The following is a 12,967-nucleotide window of genomic DNA, read 5'->3' as shown; positions in this document are numbered from 1 at the left end:
GGTGGCTGGGTGGGTGGGCGTGTGGCTGGGTGGCTGGGTGGGTGGGTGGGTGGGCGCGCACGTGTGGGTCTTTCCTAAAGTAGATCAATACATTGTTCTGCCATCGACCGTCAGCACAGTGCCAGGGCATAACCGTTGTTGACTTTGGCTACACTAGCCTTTAGCAGTCTGGCTAAGCTAAGAAAATCAACCAATAGACATGCACTCACTCACTCACTCACTCACTCACTCACTCACTCACTCACTCACATACACACAGACACACATACACAGACACACACAAATTCATTTTGCTCTGCTGTACAATACTCCAGTCCAATTAAAACTGTTCTCAGTATACAACATACATACACACACCCACACCCACACACGCTCTGCTGCTCTGATTTAAACCTCGTCCTGTGTATTGTAATTGGGGGGAGATTTCAGACCATCTGGTCCTGAGTTTTAATCTAATTGTTGGTTGTCGGTCCAATTTCCTCCTCAAGGGCTCTGCAGCAGAGCGAGTATTGTAGTCTTCTGGCCCTCATTCTGTACTGTACAGACACTCCTCTCCTCTCTGCTGCCTCCCTCATCACTGTCTTAAAACACCATCTCTCATAGCTAACAGACACTCCTCTCCTCTCTGCTGCCTCCCTCATCACTGTCTTAAAACACCATCTCTCGTAGCTAAGCCACCAGTCACTTGTTACGAAAGAACTTGAACCTGGCTTCAAGGGAACGGGTAGGGTTGATTTCCTCTGCTGCCCCTAGAACAGCCTCTCTGTCTGAGGTCCTCTGGGCTGTCCTGAAGAGGACCCATCCTCTAGTGGTCACTAGATGATCACTATAGGACCCATCCTCTAGTGGTCACTATATGATCACTATAGGACCCATCCTCTAGTGGTCACTATAGGACCCATCCTCTAGTGATCACTATAGGACCCATCCTCTAGTGATCACTATAGGACCCATCCTCTAGTGGTCACTATAGGACCCATCCTCTAGTGGTCACTATATGATCACTATAGGACCCATCCTCTAGTGGTCACTATAGGACCCATCCTCTAGTGGTCACTATAGGACCCATCCTCTAGTGGTCACTATAGGACCCATCCTCTAGTGGTCACTATATGATCACTATAGGACCCATCCTCTAGTGGTCACTATAGGACCCATCCTCTAGTGGTCACTATATGATCACTATAGGACCCATCCTCTAGTGGTCACTATAGGACCCATCCTCTAGTGGTCACTATAGGACCCATCCTCTAGTGGTCACTATAGGACCCATCCTCTAGTGGTCACTATATGATCACTATAGGACCCATCCTCTAGTGGTCACTATAGGACCCATCCTCTAGTGGTCACTATAGGACCCATCCTCTAGTGGTCACTATATGATCACTATAGGACCCATCCTCTAGTGGTCACTATAGGACCCATCCTCTAGTGGTCACTATAGGACCCATCCTCTAGTGGTCACTATATGATCACTATAGGACCCATCCTCTAGTGGTCACTAGAGGACCCATCCTCTAGTGATCACTATAGGACCTATCCTCTAGTGATCACTAGAGGACCCATCCTCTAGTGATCACTAGACGATGGGTCTCCTAGTGGTCACTATAGGACCCATCCTCTAGGAGGTGATTGCTACTTCCTCTGCATCCTCTCTAAACTGCCGTCCCTCTCCTTGCAGGGTAATTCCATCACCCGTTATGCAAAAAATCCTATCTCACTCTCTTTTTTAGTGTGCAAGAAAAGAGAGAGAGTTCACACATAGCAAGGCTGAGAAAGCAAACTCAGTTCCTAGTGACCACATCCTAGCTGTGCTGGATCCATACACGGTTGAATGCCGTCAAGCTGTTTCTACAGTGTGGTTCTAAATGCTTCTGTGTGTGTGTGCGTATGTGCGTGCGTGCTACCCGTAAACTATTTATAAATAACTAACCAACTTTAACCAAAACCGTGTTAACATGGAGAATCCAAGCAAAGAATTTGACATGCCAGATTACCTAATGGCAGTGAACATTTGTCATTTTGAAGAACTTTTGTTTCCTTATTGTAAGTTAAGAATGGTTTTGGTTACTGAATTGATGAGTGACTAATTGATGACTTAACATGAATCCCTCGTATGTAATAACGTTATATTGCATTAAAAAGGCGAATGAAGGATCCAGTCATGTATTTGTACTATACTTAAGACTTCATGCTTTCTCTGAGTGCTTGAAGGATGTACAAGTGAATTACATGCACTGGAGGTGGAGGATGAGCCCATTAAGAACCATGAATCTGTTTCATTAAGTCTCTGCCATCTTGCTGCTATTGATCTACCTTCTTCCACAACACACAACTTGACAGAAGGCCAGATATCCCACTTTGGTAGAGCTACCATAGTTGATGTTGACAATACTTTTCCACTCTGCCTATGCAATCCAATGGTTTCTTCACATTCCTGCACAGAATACCATCACATTCTGTCTCCACCCTTCATACACATTTTCACACATTGACAGCAGTCCATCCATTGGTACTCACGGTCACACATTCCCAGCAGTGTTGGCCATGCAGGCCAGCGGCTTGTTAGGAGCAGGAGAGGGTTGAAGGGTCTTGCTTTGGGAAAGCTCCTGGCAACGCTTAGCCAAGTCACATGAGGATCAAACTAGCAACTCTCCAGTGACATGCCACCCAAGTGGCAGCCAGGATTGCCTGTTTGCAAAGCTCTGGTGTATGTTATTCCTTTAACAGCCTATAGGTGGTTCACTGTAGAGACTAGCATGTAGTTCCTTTAACAGCCTATAGGTGGTTCACTGTAGAGACTAGCATGTAGTTCCTTTAACAGCCTATAGGTGGTTCACTGTAGAGACTAGCATGTAGTTCCTTTAACAGCCTATAGGTGGTTCACTATAGAGACTAGCATGTAGTTCCTTTAACAGCCTATAGGTGGTTCACTGTAGAGACTAGCATGTAGTTCCTTTAACAGCCTATAGGTGGTTCACTGTAGAGACTAGCATGTAGTTCCTTTAACAGCCTATATGTGGTTCACTGTAGAGACTAGCATGTAGTTCCTTTAACAGCCTATAGGTGGTTCGATACCTACTTTTTCATTTGGTTTGGTTAGAGTTCACACTGGTCTTTGTAAGAGGACATTTGGTTTGGTTAGAGTTCACGCTGGTCTTTGTAAGAGGACATTTGGTTTGGTTAGAGTTCACACTGGTCTTTGTAAGAGGACATTTGGTTTGGTTAGAGTTCACACTGGTCTTTGTAAGAGGACATTTGGTTTGGTTAGAGTTCACACTGGTCTTTGTAAGAGGACATTTGGTTTGGTTAGAGTTCACACTGGTCTTTGTAAGAGGACATTTGGTTTGGTTAGAGTTCACACTGGTCTTTGTAAGAGGACATTTGGTTTGGTTAGAGTTCACACTGGTCTTTGTAAGAGGACATTTGGTTTGGTTAGAGTTCACACTGGTCTTTGTAAGAGGACATTTGGTTTGGTTAGAGTTCACACTGGTCTTTGTAAGAGGACATTTGGTTTGGTTAGAGTTCACACTGGTCTTTGTAAGAGGACATTTGGTTTGGTTAGAGTTCAAACTGGTCTTTGTAAGAGGACATTTGGTTTGGTTAGAGTTAACACTGGTCTTTGTAAGAGGACATTTGGTTTGGTTAGAGTTCACACTGGTCTTTGTAAGAGGACATTTGGTTTGGTTAGAGTTCACACTGGTCTTTGTAAGAGGACATTTGGTTTGGTTAGAGTTCAAACTGGTCTTTGTAAGAGGACATTTGGTTTGGTTAGAGTTAACACTGGTCTTTGTAAGAGGACATTTGGTTTGGTTAGAGTTCACACTGGTCTTTGTAAGAGGACATTTGGTTTGGTTAGAGTTAACACTGGTCTTTGTAAGAGGACATTTGGTTTGGTTAGAGTTCACACTGGTCTTTGTAAGAGGACATTTGGTTTGGTTAGAGTTAACACTGGTCTTTGTAAGAGGACATTTGGTTTGGTTAGAGTTAACACTGGTCTTTGTAAGAGGACATTTGGTTTGGTTAGAGTTAACACTGGTCTTTGTAAGAGGACATTTGGTTTGGTTAGAGTTAACACTGGTCTTTGTAAGAGGACATTTGGTTTGGTTAGAGTTCAAACTGGTCTTTGTAAGGAGAACATTGTAAAATAAGTATCCCTATTTCCACCGATCGGTCACTGAGTAATTAAATGTGCTTTCACATGGAAGTATCCCGATTGCACCAAGTGTGTGTGTGTGTGTGTATGTATATGTAAAAAGTGAGTAAGAATGAATTCACACCAATGAGAACCAAAGGTTGGGTTGAAAGGATCAAACACATGAGCTGTGTTCCCTGGCACCCATTAACTTAACATCGTTAGTGGCAGGAATGAATCAAGTGTTAAAACATTCTTGGTTCATTAAAGAGACACTTCACACATTTGCATTAAGTTTTGTATCATTAGTAACCCAGTCATATTTTTGAATGGTTCTGCATCATTCCCTCATTTTAGATGAGACATTAGATGGAACGCCAGGGAATTACACTACCTGGTGTTGGCGTGGTGCTTTAGATTACTGTGCAAAAAAAGCACATCATCCACTGTGGACGGTGTTAGTTGACTCCGCTCCTGAATAACATCCAGCACCGGAGAAGTCTCGCTCGCAATCACAAAACCCGCGACCGACCCGCGCTGTTCAGGCGTCCGACCCGACCCGCACATCCAAATTGTGCCGGTCACAGCAGGACTCTGGCCGAGATAACCCCCACTACGAGTCTTTACTTGTTAGGACCCACTTTCAATACAGATTCATGTCTCCACTGGTGAAATTCTCCTTTAAATGAAGCCTTTGCTACTGGTGTTGACAGTGTATTCATTACAATGTAGATCTCATCTGTAGCCATTCAGCACTTTATCTCCAGCCAGCGGTGAGGTCCAGGAGAGCAGTGAGGCGTTGTGTAGCTCTGTGGTCACCGCGGCGACCCACCGTCCTCCACCTGTGTCTGGAGACTGGAACATAATGGGCTCTCTGATTGGTGTAAGGAGCCTCACCAATCCACGTCATCTGCACTTAGACTAGCCATTTATTGATTGTTTTTAAGAGTGGTGCTGGTGTAGGAATTCCATGCATCTGTAACCTGCGTTGTGTTTATCCCGTGCGGTATGGACTGGGACCGCCTCGACAAAATAACTACAATATTACGAATGGCACGACAACCATGTGCACGCAAACAAAAATAGAAAATCAAATAAAAGAAACAATACTAATATATATAATACTAATATAGCCAAATATCCCAAGAATCTAAGTTATATGATGGCATATATTTGTAGTAACTCTCTAGAGATAAATTACTGGTATAAAACAATGATAACATGACAACATGACTGATTTTTCATGCAGACACGTTTCTTGCTCAGCCTACCTGCAGCAGATACGTCTTTTCTGCTGCAGGATACCCACGATGCAACACTGTACAGACGTACCAAAATAAAAGTCTTGACCCAATGACACAGGATTTAATATTATTTACATACTCATTTTAGTTACACATCCTTGGGAACTGAATCCAATATGCAAACTAAGCCTGCAGGTCAATCCCTTTAAAGATTTATTTGGACCAATAGACCCATCAACCTGCTGTGACCCGTAGACTAGTAGTGGGATTCAGGCAGCTGGCTTAAGCCACCATCTTGTGTCAAGACCATTTTAAAGTACTCTGGGCTGTCTTTGATTGGCTTGGAGCAAACCTTTGGGATTACGTGAGCACAATGCTGTGGAATGAACTGCAGTAAACAGGATTTAAAGGTACTGCGATTTGGCATTCAAATCACAGCTCAATGGGAGCACGAAGGACGAAGTGTCCGGTCAGATGCATGTCTCGGGAGAAGGGTATGCATGTATGCAAGTATCCTTAAATAACATACAAACAACATGCATCCAGAGTCAAAAATCAACCTCTCAGAATGTTGTGTTTTTACCTAAAATCTACTTCTCAATTCTTTAATATGTAACCCTGAATTATTTGACCTGGCAAATGGTCAAATCCATCTGCCATTGGCTGGTGGCATGTGTTAATTTTGTCCCAGCATGCATCAATTAGACTGAAAACTAGAGTATGGGACCAGAGTGATGGTGTACTGGGATTAAAGGTGAGTCAGAGACAGGCTGTGTAAGAATGAATCCAGCACTGCTTCTCCCCATGTTTTGAACCTGATATGGTCTGTTTTACTCATTATCTGGTATATAATATTGCACCAAGTAACTTATTTTCCCCTGACGGATTTTATAGCCTTGAGCAGAAAAGCTTATGTCTAATTTCTTATGAAAAAAAAATGGCTTAAACTCTGTTGCCATGGAGACGGGCAAACTCACTCACTTTTTTGAATGAGAGTTTGCCACACCCTGTCTGGAAGGGACGACTGGGTTTGAAGCAAACTAGCTAGTTAAATCCAATCTGTGCTGTAGTAAAACGCCACTGACCATCTCTTGTCTCTGCTCTTACACAACTAAGAGACATAATGGGCACTATGCAATTATTATTAAGCCTAGGGTGAAAAAGCTGAAGTGTGTGTGTGTGTCTGTCTGTCTGTCTGTCTAGTTGTGGTCAGTTGGTGGATATCATTGGTCGAACAATCGCTGGGTTCCCTTTCATCAGGAAAGAAGCGCTTCTTAATCCATCCATCTGAAAACGTTAGGCATTAGTTATTCTTGATGCTGTCTGTGATGCTCCGTCTGCTTGGGTGTTTAACGATTCACACAGCATCCATTTATACCATTATTATATATTATTATACTCAACACAGAACCAAACCTAAACCCCACGTGTCGTCCATCTGCTACGCCGTGCTGCCCAGCGCGCTGCGTTAACTTATTGTTACGGTCCAAGGAAGGCGGAGCCCAAACAGACCAGAGTTGTAACAGGACAAATGCTTATTGATGAGCAGAGGCTGGTTGATGCAGCAGGCCAGCGGGGTGCTGTTGGAGCCAGGAGGGTGGAGGAACAGAGGTGGTGTAGGTAGACTGTTGGACCATCTGGAGATGAATGGTTGGGAAGCCGGGGTTGATAAGCAGGAGTGTTGATAATGGTGATCCTCAGGTGTGTATGGTTGAGTAGGAGAAGCTGGAGTCACTCAGTGATCCTAGCTCCACCAGATCTACGGCAGCCGTCACACTCATTCTAGAGATAATGTGCAGGTTATTTTTTACCCCCCCCCCTCGGTTTTCTTTGGTTGACTTCAACCCTAGTGATTTCACATTGAGTATGTTCATTAATGATTTATCGCTTTTTTATTTCTATAATATTTATTGAAACTGGAGAGTCCCATTGAGATTAAAGAAGAGACTAGGAGACTAGACTAGAGACTAGGAGTCCGCTTACACATCATTAATTATAACGCTCTCACAACACTAATTAGTTCTGGCGCTCAGTAGTGACACACTGCTGGGTTTGACCAGATTCTCGTTCTGATCAGCGGGTAATCGAGGGACCTTCTGCTACACCAGAAACTTCTTGAATGCACAGTAGAGCGCAGATTCTACATATAACATATTAGTTCTGATGTTACTCTACAAGCAGAGCACAGGTGGACTTCGTCATAGCGCTCTGCCTCCTGCCCAGTGGCTCACCATTCACCCACCATCCAGTGGAAGAGATCTCAAAGACCTCCACCACTCTGTAATAAGGACGATCAGGCCATTATTCCTATAATCCAATGTGGTCCAGGCCGATGAACCCATTATTAACACTTTTAAGAAGCGTTTGACTGCGAGTCTGTTGATGTTGTCACTGTCACGCTCCGCTGTGTTTGCGGACGCACCTGACTGTTCTTTCTTCGTCTCTTTCAAGTTTCCTTCAACATGCCGACACGTGCACACATGAAGTCGAACCCATCCTAAAAGATCTATTCTGAAGTTCAGATGGAGTATACATGCTTTTGGTTTATAGAGAAAGTTCTGTTGGTTGAATCGTCTGATGTCAGCCTAGGAAAATCCAAATGTCGATTGACGCTTCAATTGTGAATTTATGATCAGATCCCAGATTGGCCTAATCCTTAACGCAGCGCCGCTGCATCCCAGTCCTGAGAGCGTGAGCCACACCCGCCCTCCGTCTTCCAGCGGCCTCACAGCCGTTGAGGAATGGCCCCATGATTATTCATGTGGTCATCGCCCACTGTGTATCTCCCAATTCATTCTGATAGCTAAGCTTGGGGTCACGATTCTATTCAAAATTGATTTTAGATTCAGAACGATACCTAATTCAAAATCCATTCACGAGTAACTTTTAATTTCTGGATCTACTCAAGTCCAGTGTGTGCTCAAAAAGACAATTTATGAGCAAATGATTGCATGAAAGCAGATGGTGATAATGGTGTTGTGTCTGGCTGCGTGGTAATGATAATGGTGTTGTGTCTGGCTGCGTGGTAATGATAATGGTGTTGTGTCTGGCTGCGTGGTAATGATAATGGTGTTGTGTCTGGCTGCGTGATAATGATAATGGTGTTGTGTCTGGCTGCGTGATAATGGTGTTGTGTCTGGCTGAATCCACTGATAATGGTGTTGTGTCTGGCTGCGTGATAATGATAATGGTGTTGTGTCTGGCTGCGTGATAATGGTGTTGTGTCTGGCTGAATCCACTGATAATGGTGTTGTGTCTGGCTGCATGATAATGGTGTTGTGTCTGGCTGCATGATAATGGTGTTGTGTCTGGCTGCATGATAATGGTGTTGTGTCTGGCTGCATGATAATGATAATGGTGTTGTGTCTGGCTGCATGATAATGATAATGGTGTTGTGTCTGGCTGCGTGATAATGATAATGGTGTTGTGTCTGGCTGCGTGGGTTTGTGTGTGCATGTGTGCGCGTACGTTGTTGCGTTTCTGGCTTACAGTTTGATTTGGATTATAAAAAAAGCAGGGTGTATTTAGATTTTATCTAAAGGGAAAGAGTCTATTTTCATTAACATATACAACAAATGTAGGAATGTTTGGATTATTTCTGTTTATTTGATCTGTATTGATGGAATAAAATCTCATTCAATTGTCATTCTCTTATGCAATTCATCTCGCTCCAAAAGTAAGAAGAATGTTATAACCACATGCAGAATCAGTCCACCTAAATTTGTCTTTCAGTTCATATTGAGAACTAGCTCTTCTATTGGGACATAGTTTTGTATTTGAATGAATAATAGACCAAGATCTCCTCTCGGCGTGCGCAGGAATCAATAGGCATGTTACAAAGGTCAATGTTTGTTTATTATTTAGAAGTAGTGAGTAGTCTCACACTAACCCCCAGGACTTAATAACCTAAGGACTCTAAAGGTCTACAGGTGTGCTGTACGGGTTGATGGCCCCTGGCTGGTGAAGAAGAACCAGGAGCCCGAGAAGCTCAATCAGACCAGAGCAGCTCTAACGTGGCCCCCAGGGACCCGAGTGTATCCATGGTGACGGAGCTCATCACAGCCCTGCCTGACCCCCCTCGCCCTCTCTAGTGGGGGTCACCGGTGGACACCGGTGGTGTGTTTGTAGCACATTATCTCCACAGTGTAGTCCGCTTATAGAAGTACAACTTCCATGGGAAATCCTCAATCCTAGAAACAGGTTTTTTTATTTTATTTTTATTTTTAATAGAGTAAATGTAGCTCTAAATAAGCTACACCACAGGCAGAACGACGGCAGCATTAGTCTGTTTCAGTGTGACTTCACTCTGAGCCCTGTGTCGTCGTGTTGTTGGAGGAGCAGCGCTGCAGTGTGCCGCATTATGGAGTCCTGCAGGATGAAGGAGGAGCGTAGCGGGGGGGGGGGGGGGGGGACGTGGGGCGGGGGGGGGGGGGGTGGGGGCGGGGGGACGGTGGGGGCGGGGGGGATGTGGGGGTGGGGGGGGGACGGGGGGGATGTGGGGGCGGGGGGACGGTGGGGGGGATGTGGGGGCGGGGGGACGGTGGGGATGTGGGGGCGGTGGGGATGGGGGGGACGTGGGGGCGGGGGGGATGTGGGGACGGGGGGGATGTGGGGGCGGGGGGACGGGGGGACGGGGGGGATGTGGGGGCGGGGGGACGGTGGGGATGTGGGGGCGGGGGGATGTGGGGACGTGTGCCTTGGCTGTCTCAGAGGTGGCCCACCACCGTGAGTAATTGTTGCTGCTACGCTGTTGCTGATTGGCTGGGCGGGCCAGGGGTCCGCTGGGAGTCGGGGGAGGGGCAGTAATAATGAGAAAGGAATATTGATTTTGGTCTGCTCACTTGCACGGGCATGGCCCAAGTTAATTGATGTGTGTTGGGAGTTCTCTCTGGAATAATGTGCATGTGTGGGTAATAATGTAAAGGTCTTTGGATGAGGGAGAGATGCAGCTCTGTGAGGCTGTGCATAACGTAAGACATCTGACCAAGTGAACTGGCTGCTCCACATTCCAAGTGTAGGCATTGTGAAAGCCCCCACCACAAGCCATTTAAATACTTTCCTCTCAAATCCAGTGTTGGTTTGAAATACGAGGTCTCAGTGGGGGGAGAAATATCTGGCTTGAACAAACGGATCGGCTGACAAACCCAGACGTTGGCTGGCAAATGTCAACTTGATTGCAGCACAAAAAGGAAAACAAGAAGTGTTGGTGGATGTTTCAGAAGCACTGTCCTATCAACAAGCTCTCCGCTCCGCCAGGGAGAGCTCAGCCACACGTTATTGTCTTCTGTCTCACTGAACCCAACCACCTCAGACTCCTATGGGATCATGGATGTGTGTGTGTGTATTTGGTCTATACTATGTGTTCCTTCAGCATGTATCTCAGGAGGTAGAGCTGGTTTGAAGTGTTCAATGCCTCCCAATACTAGCTGCAGTTCTCTTACCATGTATGCACACACACGCACACAGATGGCTTCATTGTACCAATTTGTATTTCATTCAAGATAAAAAAGTATTGCTGCCCTACATATAAATCCTCTCTCTCTCTCTCTCTCTCTCCCTCTCTTTCTCTCTCTCTCTCTCTCTCTCTCTCTCTCTAGTTTGCTGTTTTGTCGTCCACAAGAGGTGCCATGAGTTTGTCACCTTCTCCTGTCCCGGGGCGGACAAGGGTCCAGACACCGACGTGAGTACCCTCCCCCCCCCCCTCCCGGGTTAGTGTGTGGGGACAGTGACTCCGGTTGTAAGTACATCTTCGAACAGCACATGTTGTTCCCTAGCTTTTTAAAGCCATAATTTTATTCAGCGACAAAGTGACTATATACTAGGGACCTTGCGTATCACGGCAGCACCTCGGTGATGCACGAACATTTAAAGAGAAAGCACGTCGGACAGTTGATCGAAACTGAGTCTGACTCGCCTTGTGGAAACTGTGTGCTTAAATCCTTCCCAGCGCTTCATCCGAGCAGTGTTTGTAATAACACCGTTTAAAATAATGGCGTTAGGTAACGCCATTATTTTTTCAGTAACGGGGTAATCTAAATAATTAATTTTTCTGTTGTTACAACGCCGTTACTGTTACTGACAGTTAAATGCGGTGCGGTACTATGAATTGATTGAATAAACTGTGTAATCTGAACGCACCCCTGGCTGCACACACAAACTGATAGTGAGGAGACCGGTTGGTTTAACAAAGAGATAAGCGATTATTATTGGCTAAGGCAGAGTCGTGTTTCATGGTAGCCAATCGGAGCCAGTGTTTTTACACACAAGCCAGGATACGTGTGCCACACGCACACACAAACACCAAACATATCCGATGAAGCAGTAGAAATGGTGAGTCCGGAGCAATCCGATGAAAAGTTGGCATTTTCAAGGTGGAGATATAAGCACTACTTCAAATTCATTGAGGTCAAAGGCAAGAATGTGCATGTAAAGTGAACATTATGTCCAGGAGCAAAGACTTTGTCGACATCCGTTGTAAGTAACTCTAATTTAATGAAGGATCCCACAATGACACACGCCTCTACAAAGCTACTTTTTGTTTTTTATAGTAACACAAATAATTACTTTCTTTTTTTGAATACTTTAATTTTAATTTATTTTTTATTTTTTATAAAACACATTTGCCTGTCCTTAAAAAATGGACAGAGGTTTATTTATTTATGGATTTATGTCTATACTGACCGAGCACTGTGCCTAATTGGTTTTAGATAGGACATTTTTATTTACTTTTTGTATGAACCGGCCTATCAGCAGCAAAGTTGAATAAAAGATGCATTTTTCATTGAAGTACCCATCTTTCTTGTGTTTATTATCATTTGCCACATAATTAAAGCAACCTCATGCTAAACAATTTAAAAAAAATAATTTTCCGATTAGTCGACTAATCGTTTCAATAGTTGGTGACTAGTCGACTATTAAAATAGCCGTTAGCTGCAGCCCTACTATATACAGTGATGTGATTAGCCTGCCAGCTGATAAAAACACAGCTAAGGCGTCAGGCGTAGCAGGCGGCCGGAAGTGTGGCCTACAAACATTTCCCCAGTAACCACCCCAGGAAACTTGTGGATAGCTTTATTGAACCTCAAAGACCAAAATCCAACACGGAAATCAGCCATGCAAACATGTGATTATTCAGAGGATCAAGGATGGTGTGATTTATCTGATCGGATTTCGCCGTCTCAATGGAGACCCCCCTGGTCTAACTAATGGCCATGCAGAGACCTAACCGACACCACTGTATAGAGCAATGGTGGTGAAGACAACAACTCCCATGATCCCATGGTACTCTCCGACGTCATCAAACCACGTCTTGGGTTGTTGATTGAGTGACACCTGGCGGCAATACATAACTATAGATATATACAATATAGATACAATATATACAATACATAACTATAGATATATACAATATAGATACAATATATACAATACTAACCTTTAAAGTGAGGGTAGGCAACTTGGAGAAACCAGCGTGTGCACGGGCAGAGTGTGCACGGGAGTGTGCACTAGCAGAGTGCACGGCAGAGTGTGCACGGGAGTGTGCACTAGCAGAGTGCACGGCAGAGTGTGCATGGCAGAGTGTGACAGG

General features: G+C 44.8%; 1 protein-coding gene across 2 annotated transcripts in view; it reads left to right on the top strand.

Moving 5' to 3' along the window:
• The window catches only part of prkcaa (protein kinase C, alpha, a), a 140,450-nt gene that overhangs the window by 34,238 nt on the left and 93,245 nt on the right, over positions 1–12,967 (top strand). For both annotated transcript variants that reach the window (XM_084465661.1, XM_084465660.1), the window contains exon 3: positions 10,977–11,059. In XM_084465661.1, coding sequence (XP_084321787.1) covers positions 10,977–11,059 — 83 coding nt within the window. The remainder of the gene's footprint in view (positions 1–10,976; positions 11,060–12,967) is intronic.

The sequence above is a fragment of the Micromesistius poutassou genome (genome assembly GCF_964030765.1).
Source record: "Micromesistius poutassou genome assembly, chromosome: 3".
In the NCBI taxonomy this organism is placed as follows: domain Eukaryota; kingdom Metazoa; phylum Chordata; class Actinopteri; order Gadiformes; family Gadidae; genus Micromesistius; species Micromesistius poutassou.
This window is presented reverse-complemented; position numbering and strand designations above follow the sequence as displayed.